The 19,779-nt window shown below is 39.0% G+C and overlaps 1 protein-coding gene across 2 annotated transcripts; it reads right to left on the bottom strand.

Annotated features, from left to right (window-relative positions):
• Positions 1-10,038: 10,038 nt before the first annotated feature.
• Positions 10,039-13,479, bottom strand: LOC128596265 (T-cell surface glycoprotein CD1b-like). Of its 2 annotated transcripts, none has more exons than XM_053605900.1 (6): positions 13,339-13,479; positions 12,800-13,066; positions 11,923-12,201; positions 11,442-11,720; positions 10,940-11,033; positions 10,039-10,298 (listed from the first exon to the last, which is right to left on the bottom strand). In XM_053605900.1, the coding sequence occupies exons 1-6, from the start codon at positions 13,397-13,399 to the stop codon at positions 10,277-10,279; spliced, it is 1,002 nt and encodes a 333-aa protein (XP_053461875.1). In that variant the 5' UTR covers positions 13,400-13,479; the 3' UTR covers positions 10,039-10,276. The 2 variants fall into 2 exon arrangements, with proteins under 2 accessions (XP_053461875.1, XP_053461876.1); XM_053605901.1 differs by having other exon boundaries at positions 11,923-12,018.
• Between the last annotated feature and the right edge of the window lie 6,300 nt (positions 13,480-19,779).

Genomic DNA, 19,779 nt, shown 5'->3' with positions numbered 1-19,779 from the left:
TCAAAGATCTAAAAGTAGACCTTCCATTAGATTTCACAATCCCTCCATTAGGTATTTACCCCAAAGAAGAAAAAAATCACTTTAACATAACAATATTTGCACTAGAATGCTTATTGCAGCATAATCGCCATGTGTGGAATCAACCCAAGGGCCCATTAACCTATAAATGGATTACTAAACTATGGTGTATGGGTATCATGGAATACTACTCAGCCATAACAAGATGGAAAATGTACATGTTTTGTATTTACCTGGATGGAGCTTAAGCACATTCTCCTTAGTAAAGTATGAAACAAGAATGAAAAAATGAGTATCCAATGTACTCAATACTAACGTGAAATCAATAAACAACTAATACTAATAAGAGTAGCCTTCATCCAGGAATGTTATGCCTAATTAGAAAGTCTGGAACAGTTTTCCAAATTTCAAAGTTTGTATCTCTCAGCAATATTCCCAGATTCCAATACCTAATAGAATCTAATCCACTTTCAGGGGATCAGCCATAGACTACAACAGAGACTTAACGTTAAGTGTAATCAACATTAATATTATTATTTTTTAATAAGTCATTTATTTTGGGTAGAACACCCAATACAGAATTTAGGGAAATCTGGTAGACAACCTGTATTATTTTCCATTAAAATGCAGGAGCAAGACCTCCAAAGTTGAATTGATGTGAATTAAATGTCAAGTGTTTCTCACTTTCAAAAATAATCCGATGAGTGAGCAGCACACAAAAGACTATCACAACACTAGTCCCACACTCCCCAAATGTTAAAAGAACGTGATCCTAAAATATCACAAGAGTAATTTAGATAAAATTATTTCATCAGAAGAGAGTATTCAGCGTTACCAAAGACCATGTTAGAATCTGAGTTAGGCCTGAGGGGAGGAAGGTAGAGGGAGAAATCTTGGTTTCTTGGTCAGTAAGTCTGTGCCACGCATGTGCAGACTGCACATGACAATGCAAATGACAAGCAGAGTCTTTCTAGAGGACAAAGATATTTATTTGGGAATAGAGCCTAGCAATGGAAATACAGGTGACGTAGTCAACTATATGTGTATATGCAGGAAGGTATAGGAAGAGGAATTTTTAAAGAAAACCTGAGGATTACAAAATTGTTCTGAAATAATTGTACATGATTAGAAAGATTATTTATAAGGATGATGCCCATCAGAGGTGGGACAAGCAGCTTCTGCACAGATGTCTTTGCAGAAGTATTTTTGTGTAAGTTCGTGATGCCCTTTGTGCAAAGCCTTGGGTATTCAGAGTTTTTGTTGATAATTTTTGTTATTAACAAGCAGGAGAGCCCTCTCTGCATGACCTTCCCCAATTCTATTTACTATTATTATCTTTTCACACTGTGACTCCATTTTGAGTCTGACGGCTTTTATAAGAAGATGACTGTAAGTTTAAATTCAACAAGGAAAATTTCCCAACAAAAGGAGGGTTTTGGAAATATTCAAATATATTTGAGAGAAAAATCCACCTTATACAATGTGGCTTCTCTCCTGGGATAGCAGCAATTGAAACAGGGTGAAAGATTTAGAAATTAACCATGTTTGCAAGTTACATTCTTTCTCAGAGTCTGTGCAGTGTCTCTTACTTTCCCTGTGTGTTTCAAAAATACAGAAAATGTGTGTTGGGTCTCAGAAAACAACACCCCAAATAAAGAACTCAGAACCATCCTCAGAAACAATTTTTTCTTTGATTTCTGTCCTCCTGTCTCTCAATCTTCTTCCTGGAGGTTTGTCATAGAAATTGGAATATCTCTTCCCCGGGGGGTTCATAAAAAACAGAACTCCTTTTCTTGAAAGTCAACTTTAAAATGTAAAAATTGGACATAACGTATCTGACCTACACTCTTTGGCTGTAAGACATAAGACTCCCCAATCCAGACAGCGTTCTGCCCTGCACCCAAAAGGAAGGAATGAATGCTCACAGGGACCAGGAGGAGTCTGGAAATATAGGTCCTGCTGGGTTTCCCCATTCAGTCTATTAGCATTAGATCAGACCCTTTTTGTTCAATCATATTTCTATATAGCTGTCCATACTAAGTTGAACCTAAGCCTAAAAATAGGTAATTTCTACTCTATTTTTGAGTTGATTTTGGTATGTGGTGGGAGATGGGGTCTAGTTTTATTCTTCTGCATATAGATACACAGTTTTCTCAACACTATTATCTAAGAGGGTTTGCTTTACCCAATATGTGTTCTTGGAAAATTTGTACAAAGTCACCTTGTTATGTAAATACATGGATTTATCTCTGGTTTATCTATTTTGTTCCATTTGACTATGAGTCTGTTTTAACCCAATACCATACTGTTGTGATGAGTATAGTTTGTAGTATATTTAAAAATCAGGTGATGTGATTCCTCCAGCTTTCTTGTTTTTGCTCATGATTTCTTTGGCTATGAGGGTCTTTTGTGCATGCATACACATTTTATGATTTATTTTTATTTTGCCAAGAATTTCACTGGGATCTTGATAGGGAAGGCATTGAATCTGGAAATTGCTTTGGGTAGGATCATCATTTTAACAATATCAGTTCATATGATTCACCACCGTGGTATATTTTTCCATTTTTGGTATGCTCTTACATTTCTTTCACCAGTGTGTTTTATTTGTTGTTGTAGAAGTCTATTACCCCTTTGGCTCAATTTATTCTTAAGGGTTTTGTTTTGTAGCTATTGTAAATCTGAATGATTTCTTGATTTCTCTTGCCACTAGTTTGTTATTGGTATATAGAAATAGTACTGATTTTTCTATGTTGATTTTGTAATCTGAAGCATTACTGAGTTGTCTAACAGTTCTAAGAGGGTTTGGAGAGATCTTTAGGTTTCTCTGTATATAAAATTATCTTGTCCACAAAGAGAGGTAATTTGAGTTTTCTAATTTGGATGCTGTTTACTTCTTTCTCTTGCCTCATTGCTCAGGGTCAAACTTCTGATACTCTGAAATTAGAGTTGTGAAGATGAGCATCTTTGTCTTGCTCTCTAGTTCTTAGAGAAGGGGGTTTCACCTTTCCCCATTTAGCGTGATGTTTGGTGTGGGTTTGTCCTAGAGGGCCTTTATAATGTTGAAGTATTATGTTTGTTCTATGCCTAGTTTGTTGAGAATTTTTATCAGGAAGGGATGTTGAATTTTGTGAAATGGTATTCTTCATTTATTAAGATGATCGTTTTTTTTTTTTTTGCTTTTCATTCTGTTGGTGTGATGCTATTTTGGTTACCAGAGCCTTATTATATATCTTGAAGTCTGATAAAGTGATGCTTCCCTATTTTGTCTTTTTGCTTAAGGTTGATTTGGGTATTTGTTTCTTTTCTGGTTCCATACAGTCTGTGAAAAAGACATTGGGGATTTTAATGTGGTTTGCACTGATTCTGTAGATCACTTTGGGTAATATAGACATTCTAACAATGTTGATTCTGACAATCCATGAACTTGATATGCTTTTCCTTTTATTTATATCCTCCGATATTTCCTTTCTTAGTAAGTTTTCATTCTCTCCATAGAGGTCTTTATCACCTTGGTTAAATATCTTTTGGTATTGGTTAAATGCCCTTCTAGGTGTTTCATTGTTTTTGTTGCTATAGTGAAAGTTATTGAGTCTATGATTTCATTCTCAGCTTGACTATTGTTGGTGTATAAGGATGCTACTGATATGTGTACATTGATTGATTTTGTAGCCTGCCAAATTGATTTATAAATTTTTGGAGTCTCTCAGTGGAATCTTTGTGGTTTTCTAGATATCAGATCATATCTTCAGGAAAGAGTGATAGTTTGGTTTCTTCTGCCCCCATTTGGGTGTCCTTGATTTCCTTGTCTTATCTCGTTGCTCTTGCTAGGACTCCCAGCACTATGATGAATGGAAGTGGCATAGTTGGAAACCTTGTTTAGTTTAAGATCTGAGAAAGAATTCTTTCAAATTTTCCCCATTCTGTATGATGTTGGCAGTTGGTTAATCATTTATGGCTTTTATAATTTTGAAGTATGTTCTATCTATGCCTATTTTGTTAAGAGCTATTATTGTAAAAGGTGCTGGATTTTGTCTAATGCTTTCCTTTGTCTACTGAGAGATTATATGGTCTTTGTGTTGGCTTCTGTTTATATGTGAATCATGTTTGTAGATTTGCATAAGTGGAACTATACTTACCTCCCTGGAAGTCATGATGGATTACTTTTTGATGTGCTGCTGAATTTGGATTTAAAGGAGCGGGAGAAGTAGGAAAGTTTGGATTGCAGAAATTAAAAGATGAAAAGCAAAAGCAAGGACAATTCTTTCAAGCAGCAATAATGCCAGTGAACTTATTTAAAAAGTGGATTGTATACTTGGGAAAAAGAGAAGCCATCCAGTGATGTAGAGACAGCAAAAGAATGTATTGTCAAATTTGTAGGATGCTTAGACCCCAATAATGTTTCAAAGAACAAACAACTGCCTCTTTCAACTAGAACCATAACTGACCAGCAGGATGAATTGGCCTTCAACTTAACAGAAGAACTTCACACAACAATTCTAAAGGAAAAAATATATACGATTTAATTGCTTTGGAGAAATCATGATACTACTGTCTCAGTACAGGTTTTTTTTTTTTTTTTTTAAGTGAATCTTTTCTCTTTCTCCTTCCTTCCTTCCTTCCTTCCTCTCTCTCTCCCTCCCTCCCTCTCTTTCTTTCTTTCTTTTCCGTTTTTGGCCGGGGTTGGATTTACCATATACCGGAGGTGGCAGGTGCCCTACTACTTGAGCCACAGGCGCCACCCACCAGTACAGGTTTTATATACCATTCAGTTCATAACAAAAGGTTTTCTTTGCTCTGAAAAGTTATTCACTTTGGGCACTCTGGGGAACAGAACAAGAATAGATTTCTTCAACCAGTTTCATGATAAATGTCATGAAGTTGGACATAATTGGGTACAATTAGTGAGTGTATATACAGACAGTGCACCTTCCATGACAGGGAAACATGAAGGGCTTATTGTACAGACAAAAAAATATAAATAAATTCAGATGCTCTCATTTCTTTTCAGTGTATCTTGCATCAGCAAAATCTCTGTGCTAAAGTTTCTATTTTAAGTGACACTTTGCAACAAGTTACAAGTATTGTTAACCATATTTGTGCAAATGCTACATGGGATCATTGGTTTCCTAATATGTTAACATTGAATGGTGAGGTATTCAGTGTGGATTTGTGTTATTATTCTAAAATGCATTGGCTATAGCAGGTACAGGTGGCAGCCAAAATTTTACCTGTGTGAAAAGTGACAGTAAAATTTTATGAATAATAGAATCAGCAATGTAAATTATTGAAAGCAGATTTCTGCAGGAATGTGGCATTTCTGTGTGCTATCATGTCAAATCAAAATGATTTGGATATTTCTTTTATGGTAAAACTAAGGCAAAAAAAATCTAAGAATTTCAAAAACAGCTATCTTTTTTTCCCCTAAAACATTTCTTTTCCAAAATGACATTTTGGTTGAATTTTTTCCCCAGTTAGAAAAGGTCAGTGATGAGCTGGATGTCATATATGAATCACATGAGGAATTAACAGCTATTAAAGACCGATTAATTGAAGAACAGAATAGAAGTTTCACTGAGTTTGAGAATCATGTTCTAACAGTCAAATTAGCATTTCAGCTTCACCTAGGTGATACCACCAGAAGCACCTAAATAACGATAGGCAATTGACTGAGCTCTAAGTAGATGACATATTGAAGTCATTGTTTGATGCTTAGAAGGACATAATTGAAATATAGAAAATGCAATAGAATATCTACTCCTTTTGTAACATGCCTAAAAAATGCTTTCTTGCTTTTCAACCACTTCTTGCTGAAAATCTACATTCTCCTGTCTAACCCAAGTCCAGATGCCCTTATGGTCACTGATGACTAATAGCCACCTAGAAGATCATCTGAAACTGCAGCCCTTCATCTGCAATCGGAGACTCAAATGCATTCCAACAATAGCAGACACAACAAAGTCATTAAAAGATTAGTTTAACTTTAAACTTAACAAATAGTTTTGATTTGTTGAAATTATTGTGTGCATAGTAGTTTGGTGTTTACAATATTGTACATTTTAAAATATATCTCATTGATGTTTCTTGTTGTGGCCTTATTTGATTATAGGTAAGTTAGTACATCCTTAATGAACAGGTTCCCCACTTCTGATCCAGGTAATGGATGGAGATCATCAAATATATACCTCTTGTGAGATATACATAGTGTAGTGAAATTTGAATCTGATCACATCCCAAATCTATCAACATCTAGTAAGTGAAAGGATAAAGGGCATGTTAAATGGCATCACAGCTATGATATCAACAAAATCTAGACTGCAGATAATTATTGATACTTAAGAAGAAGGATGCAATGTCTTCAAAAGGAAATCCTAGGATAAGATAGAGGAGAAATTTATAGACTAAAAGAGATACATGAGAAGTATCCACTAATTTAAATGCATTCCAATTCAATGAATTAATTATAAAAAATAACTTATGAGATGTTGTGAAACATTTGAGTGCTGGTTAGATATTTAATGATACTAAGGAATCTTGAATTTATAGACAGCATAATGTAATTGTTGTTATACATAAAAATTGTATTTTAGAAATACATGTTGAAACATTCATGGATGAAATATGATATCTGAAATTTATTTCAATTATAAGTGGATGTACTTTTCAATGCTGTCTCATGAACAAAATTGAAATTGGTGGTTCCTGATTGTGCTTTGTCTTTGCATGCATAATATTACTAATTAAAAACCTGAAAAGGAATCATTCAATATCTGTGGTTTCAAGTCACTTAGCAGGTGGCTCAGGAAACAGATGGACTATTGCAGTATTGCAATGCTTACGTTCAAGTAGCTCTTATTTTGCTTAATAGGGGCACAAAAGCACAAGGGTAGTGATGTTGTCAATCAAACATGCTGAAGAGAAGCTGTAAAGTGTTTTCTTTATGTAAAAAGGTGAGAGATTTGCTTAATACAGAAAGGAAACAAAATGTATGCTGAGGTTGCTAACATCTTTAGTAAGAATGACTCTTCTATCCATGAGATTAAGAAGAAAAACAAATTCATGCTTGTTTTGTTGCTGCATCTCAACCTGTAATAGGTATGTTCACGGCTTAGGAACACTGCTTAGTGAAGATGGAAAAGGCATTAAATTTGTGGGTGGAAAACATGAACAGATTGACAGCGGTTGGGTTTGGTTCTACCTGTGGTTTCAGACACTCAAGAGGGTCTTGGAACATACCCACCATGGATAAGGGCAAACTACTGTTCATTTATATATTGGCAAGAATCACACAAACATTTACCCATGCACATGCGTTCTCTCACAAAAATAGTTTGGAAATCCTTGTGTTTTGTGGTTGAAGATTTATTTCAGAAAGTCATTCATGTAGAGGTCATAGTGATACTGAATTTCTCTTCATGGTATTCTTGCTCTAGGAAATTGTCTGAATTCACAGACCTCAGGTAAGTGAAAGCGATAGTTTTCTAGTCTATTTAGTTTACACAAGATAGGAAAGCTTCCAGTACAACCCCCTAACGGGTTGTCACCCAGCGTGGCTGTTTAGTGGACTATAAGTCTTACCTGCCTGAAAAACCCTTGTTGGTAAACAGTAATTGGTTCCTTTACACCCAGCAGTCTGGTCTCTGTTGATTTGCCTTTTACTTATGCCAGTGTGCTTTCCTCCCCCAATCCCTTAAGGAAGTCCCTCCCCTGGCAGCCCTGCCCAGCAATAGCCACTGTCAGTGACCCAAGGCTGCACAGGTCACTGGGCACTCTGTGGTGGCCACGAACCCTCCAGACTTGCCCCCTGAGCACCCCTTCTTCTCCAGGCCCCATTTCCCTGTTTCTGCTCAAAGCACGTTGACTCCTATCAACAGGAAAAGTAATGAGGAAATTTAGGTTTATCAAGGTAAGGACACTAAGAGGAAAATCATAAGTTCAAAAAACTACTAGTGAGGGATCATAATTTGGGAGTAGACAGAATAAGAGGAGTGAAGAAAACACAGGAAAACAGAGAAAAGATATGAGAAAATATGCAAAACCTGGCTCAAGACATCAGTGATCACAATAATATCAGGATTTGCAAGCAACTAAAAATTCAATTTCTATTGGTTTAAAAGGAAAAATGAAACTTATTAGGTTCTTGTAAGTAACTGAAATACCCAGAGATCGTTCAAGTCTCAGGTGCAGTTGATTCAGGCTTTGGCTTTGTTATCATTTGTTTTTCATTTCCTGGTCAGCTTTTCCTATGGCACAAAATTCTATAGCAATTCTGAGCTTTGTGCACATGACACCAGCCAGATCACAGGAGAACTCCTCTATCCTCAAGCAGCAAACATAAATCCTAAGCTTCAGTTGGATTGGGCCAAAAAGGTTAGAAATATACAATGAGCCAATTATTCTGGCCGAAGTGGGGAATGAAGTTATGATCATTACCTTAGATCATGGTTTTCATCTGGGTCTGTTTGTCCTCCTAGGGAACATTTAGAATATCTGAAGATACATTTGAGTCACAACTGAGCACACACTATTACCCATCCTCTAGTGGGCAGAGCCAGGGATGCTGCTAACACCCTACAGTGCACAGAGCAGCTTCCACAGCAAGAAGCATGTGGCCCAAAATACCAGTAGTGTGGAGGTTGAGAGACCATTAGAGCACAGTTTTCAAATTGAATATATATATCTGATTCATCTGAAAGCCTGGTTGAAACATCATAGGTGCCCATTCTCATATTTTATGATTCAGCAGATTGGGGTGGGGGGTAGAAATTTTATTTCCTAGGAAGGTTCCAGGCACTGTTGCTGCAGCTTGTTTATAGTTTACCCCCTGTGTCCATACTGTTTACAACACACAGCAGGAGCATGGCTGTGCTGTAAGGTGGGCCAGCTGAATGTAAACCCAAGATGTAGCCAGGGGTAACTAATACAAGGGGGAGAAAGCTGCAATTTCACTCATTTTCTACACTTGTCAAATTCTAAAGACCATGCTTCTTAAAATGAACGGATAGGAGAATTGCATCTAGTACCCCTGGCTTCTCCAAAACTTCTATTTCCCCTAACCTTCCTTCCTAAGTCCTAAAGATATATATTAAAACCCTCCAGACTCTTACTATTTTAATCAAAATGAATTTGGATGTTTTAAGTTAGACAGTTCTAGAAAACTTCAAACTAAGCAATGAATAAATTGAGATGTAAAGCAAAAATACATTGATACAGCACAGACATCAAACAAGGACCCCAAGGGCAGGAACAGCCCTCTTAATTCTTCTCCTTGGGTATGTCCCAGTCACCTGAACTATTCCTCCTCACCCACCCTGCCTCTCATTCATTCTCACTGGAAAAATGAGAAGCAATATTCTATCACAACAACTCTTTGAAGGTAGACTATAGTTACAGTAAGGACAAGGGTGGTTTTCTTCAGAGGAATTTAGAGTAGAAATAAGAAAAGCAGAATTATTTTTGGCTAAGTGAAATAAACTGAGAAGAGGAAGATCTAGAATATGAACTAAAGAGAAAAAAAGAAAGAAGGAGATGACTCTGGAAGAAGACCATCAACCTGACAGTCAGCACTCAGATAATTTTTACTGGGAAGTTGCATTCACAGGGAAGAGATCTTGCCAGGGATCCACAAACAGGCAGCACTGGCCTCAAGGAACTTATAAGTAGAAAAGGAAGACACAGCAAATCACTGCAGTGCTGTGGGTGCTGAGTACAGGGGGTGTGTGGGTGATACCAGACAAGGAGGGTTACTCCCATGGCAGCAGTGGGAAAGGAAGGAGGAAGAAGCTTCTCAGCTGGGCTTTGAGGGTGAGACAGTCCTCCAGGCAGAGACAGAGAAAGTACATGAAAATGCACTTTTGGGCAATACAGTTATCTCAAAACATGTACATTTAGTTTACATTGAGAAATTATAGTTAGGTAGAAGCAGAAAATGAAACTTAAAAAATTAGAAAGTCAAAGGAAATCACTATTAAGTTGAATATAGCATATTTCTTTTATTCTGAGACACATTGTTCTTCACATTTTAATATATAAGACATAGATCATACTATTCATACAGACTTATAATATTTTAACTGTTTTAAATCCTTTTCTACTGATAATGCAATTATAATTTATTTTGCAATGAACATAAAGTCCACTTTGATAAAATATGGCAATCATTTGATGAAATGTGATGAGACTGACCCTTGGGTTGACACTGTGGGATCCTAGGCTTCTTGGTCCTTGTTCCAAATAGAAGAGAAGACATGATGAGGACTCAGGGGATATCTTGATACGACCTGTGAAAACCACACGATACAGGGCTCTACATAAGAGATATTTGTATACCTGTGTTTGCAGCAGCATTATCCACAACAGGTCAAGGTGGAGACAAGTGCATGAGCACAGATGGGTGAATGGATGACCTGAATGTGTCAGGCCCACAAAGGAAGGAAACCCTGTCACAGGCTACAACACAGATGATCATTGGGGACCTTATAATAAGTGAAATAAACCAGTCACAAAAAGACAGTTACCATAAATGGGCATGAGTCCACCTACATGACGTATCTAGAGTTGGCAAATTCATAGACACAGAAAGTACAATGCTCCTATCTAGAGGCTGGGGATGGGGGATGTGAAAAACTTCTGTTTAATAGGAATAGAGTTTCAGTTCTGCAGGATGGAAGAGCTCTGGAGATTGTTTCATAACAATGTGAATGCGCATTACAGCACTCAACTGTACACTCAAAAAATGGTCAAGATGGTAAATTTTGTTCTTTTTTTTTTACAGGATTAAAATAATATATCTCCATATAAAGGATGTAGGTGGAAGTGGTCTGCTGGACAGATTGTGACTGAAGCAATGAAATAGATAGAATGATAGAAAAGAGTGGGAGCATGGACAGAAAAGAAAGATTAATAAAACCCCAAAACTCACCGGCGCCTCATATGCCATAGTGCAAGGCATAGCAAAAAGATGATGGAGGGCACTAATATTGCCAAACAGATCAAGGCAACAGAGATGGGTGGTCCTGGGAATTGTCAAAGGAAAAAGAATGTCATGTCCCATCCTGTACCCCGAATTGCCTGGCATCCTTTGGACACCTGTGTGCCAGAGTCACCACTAGCCAGCTTCCTGCGGTCATCCTCACTTCCCTCTCTATATTCCTGATTCCATCCATCCATCCTATGGATGGAGGACTTTTATCTCAATTCCCACATCCTTTTATCCCAATTCCACAACCTGCAGGTCCTTCATTCTTACCTCTTCCTTATCTTGGTTCCTCTGTTTTTATTCCTGTTGGAATTTGTGTCCCAGAAATGAATCAGTCTTTCTCTCTCTCCCCCTAATCTGTCAAGCCCCATCCTTCCCAAGTGCCTCCTTCCCTGCCTGAGGACCTCCTCCTCCCATGTCCAGCCTGGACTGTGTTCTTTCTCACCCCATTGGAGGATGATGTCCCGGCCCTCCAGACTGCTGTGCTTCACCCGGCAGGATAGACCAGCAGCCTCCCCAGCGGCCACATCCAGGGTGGCTTGGAGATACCATGTCCAGTCAGCATTGGGCAGGAGGTCGCTGTGCTGAGTGTCCGGCTGCTCCTGCTCACCCCGCATCCACATCACCCACACGGGCTTTGGGTAGAATCCAGCGACGTGGCAGACCAGTAGCAGACGGCCAGGCCCAGGACTGGGGCCGCTGGACAGCCAGGCCTTGGGTTTTTCTGGGGCAGGAAAGGGCAGTGAAGTGTGTCTTATCAGGACTTGAACTGAAATGACAGGGACTCAGAAAGCCATAAGCATGGACAGTGACTCCTTCCATCATTGTGGGGACCAAGTAACTGATGAGCCACTATGCTTCTTGGTTATGTCCTGGTATTGTGCTCAGAGCAGGAGGTGGGAAGGGAAGTAGAGAGCAGGACTCACCTTGCCTTTGCAGCTCTGCCTTCCCTGCATCGAGGACACCCAAGAGGTATCGGGGGCAGGTTTCATACAGGAGCTTCCTTGCAGTATCAATGATACCTTGATATTCCATGATTAGTGTGCAGGCCTGCTGGGCCCTGGTGCCCCCCTCTGGGGAAGGCACACAGGTATCATTGTCAAATCTCAGGAAATCCAGTCCTCCTATACCACCACTCAGGAAGCTTACTACAGATCCCCCAGACTGTAGCTCACAGCCTGCTATGCCCTGGATCTCAAAGGGGTCTAGGTAGAAAGAAAACAGAGAACAAAGTATAAAACATGAATAAAAAGAAAGTATTAGAAGAGGACCTAGGATATTAGATTTTGGTTGACATGAAGTTCTTGGATATGAAATGATGAGCCAAATCCCAACTACAGCTTTTAGAACTTTTTGGAAAAAATAACCTTGGGAAGGTATGAGGGGTGTAGTAGAAGTGGGCAGGGAGACAGAGTGTGAGGCAGCCCAGAGCACAGCACTTCAGCGTGAGACGGAGGACCACAGTAAGAGCAGTGCAGGGAGGACATGGCTGAAGAGGCAGATTAAAGGAGGGAGCCACAGTGCAGGCCACTCAGGACAGGAAGGGAATAAAGGCCCTTGAGGAGCCAGGTCCACATAAGACAAAGCAGGGGTTGGTAACATGGAGCCTTGATCTCTCAGAGGGGCCAGAATCTGCAATATGGTGTGAGGTGCAGAGTTAGAGGGACGGACAGCTCTAGGAGAGAGTGTGCACACAGTTGGGGAGAGCAGAAAGTGGGAGGAGGACCAGAGACATTAGTAATTTGCAAAAAGAGAGAGAAGAAAGCCCTTCAGAATCTTTTCAATTTAGAGTTTTGAACTCACATTCCAGCTGGAATTTACTGGCACGAGCCTGTATTTCTTGAATAAATCCAAATAAGTAGACTCGGAATAGTTCCTCCAGTTCAGCAACCTCCTCGTCACTAAGCTTGCCCTTGGACCAGGGCTTCAGGAATATGGCAGTGCCTGAGTCACTGTCCCAGCCGTGAATCTGCAAATCATCCAACCAGCCTGAACCTTGATTTTGTGCCCAGGTGCTGTTGGCAAAGGATGAGATCTGGATGACATGGAAAGAGGTTGGTCCCTGGAAGCCTGTGAAGAGAAAGGGACAAGCAGGAGGGAATGAGAAAGAACAGAAATGGAAAAGATCCAGACGACAGGAACTTGGATGCTGAAGAACACATAAAGGCTGACACGTGTGACTGCCCTGGGGATTGAGGCTCCATCCCCATTACCCAGAGAGGCAGAGGAGGCCTGGAGATCACAGGGCTCACACCCCCCTTTCCTAGTGAACCTGGGTAGTGCAGCTTTCCTTTATCCAATCCCCCTGTAACATTGCTGGGAGCTGCCAGAGTGACTCTTACCATCCTCACCATCAGCCCCTGGGAGGAGAACAGCTAGCAATTGAAATGGAAGAAGCAGCATTTCAGTGGGAGATGGAACTTTTCACTTTCAGAGTTGATGTTTGATGTCTGATTTCAGCAAACCTTCTTCTCAGTAGCTATAGTGACTTCCTCTCTCTTCCAACTGACAATTATTTTTCGCCTCCAAATTGTGCTTTAGTGAAAAAAAAAGTGCCTCCCACATCCTTGAGCTTTATAGCCTGCCTCTCGTCACTCCACCCCTACCCTGACTTTGGGACTTTCTCTTTCCTCCCTGACTTTCAGCTGTTCTATGTCCTCAGCTTCTTTCAGATCACCATGAAAAGCCCCCATGTGATTCTGAAAGGTCATTTCACCTTCCTCCCCTTTATTCTCACATGTGTAGCATAAAAGGGTGTTGTAAAACAGTTGCTTATCTTCCAGTCTGCTCTAACCTAGGTGGAGCCTTTGGTTTAGCCACCTGACTCAGCCTCCTCCCTCTCTTCTCAGGCCCTCTGTCACTGCTGCTTCCTAATGTTCTCAATGTCTCCTCTTTCTAATATCATCCCTCATTGTCTGATGTTCCTTACCCTCTTTTCTAGTCTGTCAAGGTGTGTGTGTGTGTGTGTTGATAGTCACTTACCTGAATGAAGAGCCTTTAAGATGCCATGTGTGCTGTAGACCCAAATCCCAGAATCAAATGTCATAGATACCATCATTCGTAATCTAGGCAATATTATTTTATACCTTAGCTAATGTTGAGGGGAAAATAGCACTTACTACCAGTATATGACCTTCTCTTCGGTAGCTCTTGACCTTTGGTGTTTTTAAAAACAATGTTCAGGAGACAAGCAGAACTCTGGGGGCTGTGCTCTGAGCACCTCCCACCTCTGTCAAAGGTGCCTCTTTCAACAAGATTCTATAAGTAGTAGAGCCATATTCTCCTTTTCCATTATCTCAAACCTCTGCCTACATTTATGCCTTCCTATCAGCACACAAGGCATTAATAAAGAGCCAAGAAGGCTGTCAATTTCTATACTAATTACTCAGAGATGTTCATTAGAAGGGGTCATCTCCTGTCTTCTCTTTGTAGGCCTTCTGCACTTTTTTTTTTTTTTTTTTGAGACAGAGTCACACTATGTTGCCCTTGGTGGAATGCTGTGGTGTCACAGCTCACAACAACCTCAAACTCTCAGGCTTAAGCAATTCTCTTGCTTCAGCCTCCCAAGCAGCTGGGACTGCAGGTGCCTGCCACAATGCCTGGCTATTTTCTTGTTGTAGTTGTCATTGTTGTTTTTAGCAGGCCTGGGCTAGGTTTGAACCCACCAGCCCCAGTGTATGTGGCCGGCGCCCTAACCACTGAGCATGGGCACTGAGCCTGTCATTTGCAAATTTTGACAATGTGTTTAGAATCCGCTGACTGAAAAATTTACACTTTAACTAACAGCTTGGTTTAAGTATGATCTTTTTTGCAATTATAAGATAAAGTTTATTGAAGAAGAGAAAGGTTCATGGAGCAAGAGCAAGTCATAGTTATAGGCAAGATAAGTTTGTCACAGAGGATGAACAAAAGATATCATAACAAAATGTATCGGGCGGCGCCTGTGGCTCAGCGGGTAGGGCGCCGGTCCCATATGCCGGAGATGGCGGGTTCAAACCCAGCCCCGGCCAAATTAAAAAAAACAAAAAAAACAAAAAAACCCAAAATGTATCATAACAAAAAGACCTAAGGATGATTTTTGAATTTTCTCCAATTAGGAAAAAATTATAAATTTGTATAAATCTACATATCATGCATAAATATGGTGGCAAATGATTCCAGATGGAAGGAGATGTCACTACCTCATTCTATTATGTAGGGGAAAATGAAAATAAGGAACTGGCATTTGCTATTCTCAGAAAAGCCTGGTTCACAGTATTAATAAGAGTAGCCTCTGAAGTTGCAAGTGGTTTGAACTAAATGTCAATTGTTCCTCACTTTCCAAAATAATCCAATGAGTTAGCATGGCACAAATTACTATCATCAAACTCTTCAATATGTGATAGAATCTAATCTTCTTTTTGGGATCAGTCAGAGAGAGTAGCAGAGACTTAACAGTTGTCATTTACATGAACATTCCTTTTTCTTCATAAACTTTTATTTTGGGTAGAACACCCAATGTAGAATTCAGGGAAAGCTGGTAGACAACCTGGCTTATTTTATATTAAAATGCAAGAGCAAGATCTCTAAAGTTGAATTAATGTGAACTAAATCTCAAATGTTACTCACTTTAAAAAATAATCCCAAAGAGTTAGCAGGGCACAAAAGACTATCATAACACTTGCCCCAAGCTCACTAAATTTTTGAAGAAGGTAACCCTAAAATATGACAACAGAAATTCAGACAAAATTATGTCATCATGTTAGAATCTGAGTTGGGCCTGAAGGAAGGAAGATAGAGGGAGAGATCTTGGTTTCAATTGTAACAGGAGGTCAGTATGTCTGTGCCACATATGGGTAGATAGTCAACACAGATGACAAACAGAAAGACAGTCTCTTTAGAAGACAGAGATGTTTATTTGGGAATAGAGCATAGCAATGGATATACAGGTGTTGTAGTAAACTGCATGTGCTTATTCAGGGAGGTATAGGAAGACAAATTATTTACTTATTTATTTATATATTTTGGGGTTCATTGAGGGTACAAAGAATTAGGTTATACTGATTGCATTTGTTAGGTAACAAAGAATTAGATTATACTGATTGCATTTGTTAGGTAAAGTCCCTATTACAATTGTGTTCCACCCCCAAGAGCTGTGCCATACACCATGACCCTCAAACCCCCTCCCTCCTCTTCTTCCCCTGCTCCCTCATTCCCCGACCCTGCACCATGTATTAGGTCATGTACTGCCTTCATATAGAATCGAGTACATTGGATTTTTGCTTCTTCATTCTTGTGGTGCTTTACTAAGAAGAATGCATTCTACCTCAATCCAGGTTAATACAAAAGATGTAAAGTCTTTATCTCTTTTAATGGCTGAATAGTATTCCATGATATAAATATGCCACAGCTTGTTAATCCATTTCTGAGTTGGTGGGTATTTAGATTGTTTCCACATCTCGGTGATTGTAAATTGAGCTGTGATAAACAGTCTAGTGCAAATGTCCTTGTGATAAATGATCTTTTTCCTTCTGGGTGGATGCTTAGTAATGGGATTGCAAGATCAAATGAGAGGTTTAATTTGAGTTCTTTGAAGATTCTCCATACTTCCTTCCAAAAAGGTTGTATTAGTTTGCAGTCTCACCAGCAGTGTAAAAGTGTTTCCTTCTCTCCACATCCAAGCCAGCACCTGCAGCTTTGAGACCTTTTGATGTGGGGCATTCTCACTGTGGTTAGGTAATATCTCAGGGTGATTCTTCATGTTTGTTAGCCATTCATCTGTCTTTTTTAGAGAAAGTTCTATTCATGTTTCTTGCCCAGTGATGGATGGGATTGTTAGCTCTTTTTTTGTTAATTAATTTTAGTTCTTTATAGATCCTGGTTATTAAGCCTTTGTCAGATTTGTAACATGCAAATATCTTTTCCCATTATGAAGGTTGTCTATTTGCTTTGATTATCGTCTCCTTAGCTGTACAGAGGCTGTTCAGTTTAATTAAGTTCCATTTATTTATTTTTGTTGTTGCTGCAATTTCCACGAAATTCTTCTTCAAAAAAATATTTCCCCAGACTTCATGAAGAAGACTGCCATGGCAATTGCAACAACAACAAAAATAAACAAATGGGACTTCATTAAACTGAAAAGCTTCTGTACAGCTAAGGAGACAACAACCAAAGCAAATAGACAACCTACACAATGGGAAAGGATATTTGCATATTTTGAATCAGACAAAAGCTTGATAACTAGGATCTACAGAGAACTCAAATTAATCCACATGAAAAAAGCCAACAATCCCATATATCAATGGGCAAGAGACATGAATAGAACCTTCTCTAAAGAAGACAGGTAAATGGCTAACAAACATGAAAAAAATGTTCATCATCCCTATCTTTTAGAGAGATGCAAATCAAAACTACCTGAGATACCATCTAACCCTAGCAAGAATGGCCTACATCACAAAATCTCAAAACTGCAGATGCTGACGTGGATGTGGAGAGAAGGGAACACTTCTACACTGCTGGTGGAACTGCAAACTAGTACAACCTTTTTGGAAGGAAGTATGGAGAAACCTCAAAGCACTCAAGCTAGACCTCCCATTTGATCCTGCAATCCCATTACTGGGCATCTACCCAGAAGTGTCCTTTTATCATAAGGACACTTGCCCTAGACTGTTTATTGCAGCTCAATTTACAATCACCAAAATGTGGAAACAGCCTAAATGCCCACCAACCTAGGAATGGATTAACAAGCTGTGGTATATGTACACCATGGAATACTACTCAGCCATTAAAAAAAAAAACGGAGATTTTACAACCTTTGTATTAACCTGGATGGAAGTGGAACACATTAATCTTAGTAAAGCATCACAAAAATGGAGAAGCATGAATCCTATGTACTCAATTTTGATATGAGGACAATTAACGACAATTAAGAACATGGTGTGGGTGGGGGAATTGAAGAGCAGAGAGAGAAAGAAGGAGGGAGGAGTGGGGAAAAGCACAGCAGAGAGAGGGAAGGAGGGAGGGGTGTGTGGCCTTGGTGTGTGCCACACCTTTTGGGGGCAAGACATGATTGCAAGAGGGACTTTACCTAACAAATGCAATCAGTGTAACCTGGTTTCTTGTATCCTCAATGAATCCCCAGCAATAAAAAAAAAAAGAACTTAAAAAAAAAAATCTTTTCCCAGGCTAACATCTTCAAGAGTTTTTCCAGCATTTTTTTTTTGATTTTTTTTTTTATTAAATCATAGCTGTGTACATTAATGTGATCATGTGGTACAATGTGCTGGTTTTATATACAATTTGAAATATTTTCATCAAACAGGCTAACATAGCCTTCACAGCATTTTCTTAGTTATTGTGTTAAGACATTTGTATTCTACATTTACTAAATTTCACATGTACCCCTGTAAGAGGCACCGTAGGTGTATTACCTTCCCTCCATGCATCCTCCCCTCCCCTCCCCTCCCTATTTCCTTCCCCCATATTCTTGGGCTATAATTGGGTATGAAAGCTATAACTTGGTTTCATAGTAGGGCTGAGTACATTGGATACTTTTTCTTCCATTCTTGAGATACTTTGCTAAGAAGAATGTGTTCCAGCTCCATCCATGTAAACATGAAAGAGGTAAAATCTCCATCTTTCTTTAAGGCTGCATAATATTCCATGGTGTACATGTACCACAATTTATTAATCCATTCGTGGGTCAATGGGCACTTGGATTCTTCCATGACTTAGCCATTATGAATTGGACTGCAATAAACATTCTGGTACAAATATCTTTGTTATAATGTGATTTTTGGTCTTCTGGATATATACCTAGCAGAGCAATTGTAGGATCAAATGGCAGGTCTATTTTTAGATCTCTAGGTGTTCTCCAAACATCTTTCCAAAAGGAATGTACTAGTTTGCATTCCCACCAGCAATAGGAATCCATATAAAACAAAGTCTTATTTTTTTGAGATCTTTAAAGTATGACAGTGGAGCTTTAATAGGGATTGCATTAAAATTGTATATTGCTTTGAGTATTATGGACATTTTAGCAATGTTGATTCTTCCCAACCATAAGCATGGTATGTTTTTCCATTTGTTAACATCTTCAGCTATTTCTTTTCTTAGAAAGAAAAGAAAGATCTCTCTTTACAGAGATCTTTCACATCCTTTGTTAGGTAAACTCCCAAATATTTCATCTTCTTTGGAACTATTGTAAAGGGAATAAAGTCCTTGATTGTTTTTTCAGCTTGACTGTTGTTGGTATATATAAAGGCTACAGATTTATGAGTGTTGATTTTGTAACCTGAGATGCTGCTGTATTCCCTGATCACTTCTAAGAGTTTTGTAGTAGAATCCCTGGTGTTTTCCAGGTATAAAATCATGTCATCTGTGAAGAGTGAAAGATTGATGCCTTTTGACCCTATATGGATACCCTTGATTGCCTTTTCTTGCCTAATTGTGATGTCCAAATTGTCCATTACAATGTTAAAAAGCAGTGGAAACAATAGGCAACCTTGCCTGGTTCCTGATCTGAGTGGAAATGATTTCAGTTTAACTCCCTTCAATATGATATTGGCTGTGGGTTTGACTGATGCCCTCTATCAGTTTAAGAAATGTCCCTTCTATACCCATTTTCTTAAGTGTTCTGATCATGAAGGGATGCTGGATATTATCAAAAGCTTTTTCTGCATCAATTGAGAGAATCATATGGTCTTTGTTTTTTAATTTGTTTATGTGATAAATTATAGTTGTAGATTTACATATATTGAACCAGTCTTGAGACCCTGGGATAAAACCCACTTGGTCATGGTGTA

Source organism: Nycticebus coucang, chromosome 10, assembly GCF_027406575.1.
Source record: "Nycticebus coucang isolate mNycCou1 chromosome 10, mNycCou1.pri, whole genome shotgun sequence".
Taxonomy (NCBI): Eukaryota; Metazoa; Chordata; class Mammalia; order Primates; family Lorisidae; genus Nycticebus; species Nycticebus coucang.
This window is presented reverse-complemented; position numbering and strand designations above follow the sequence as displayed.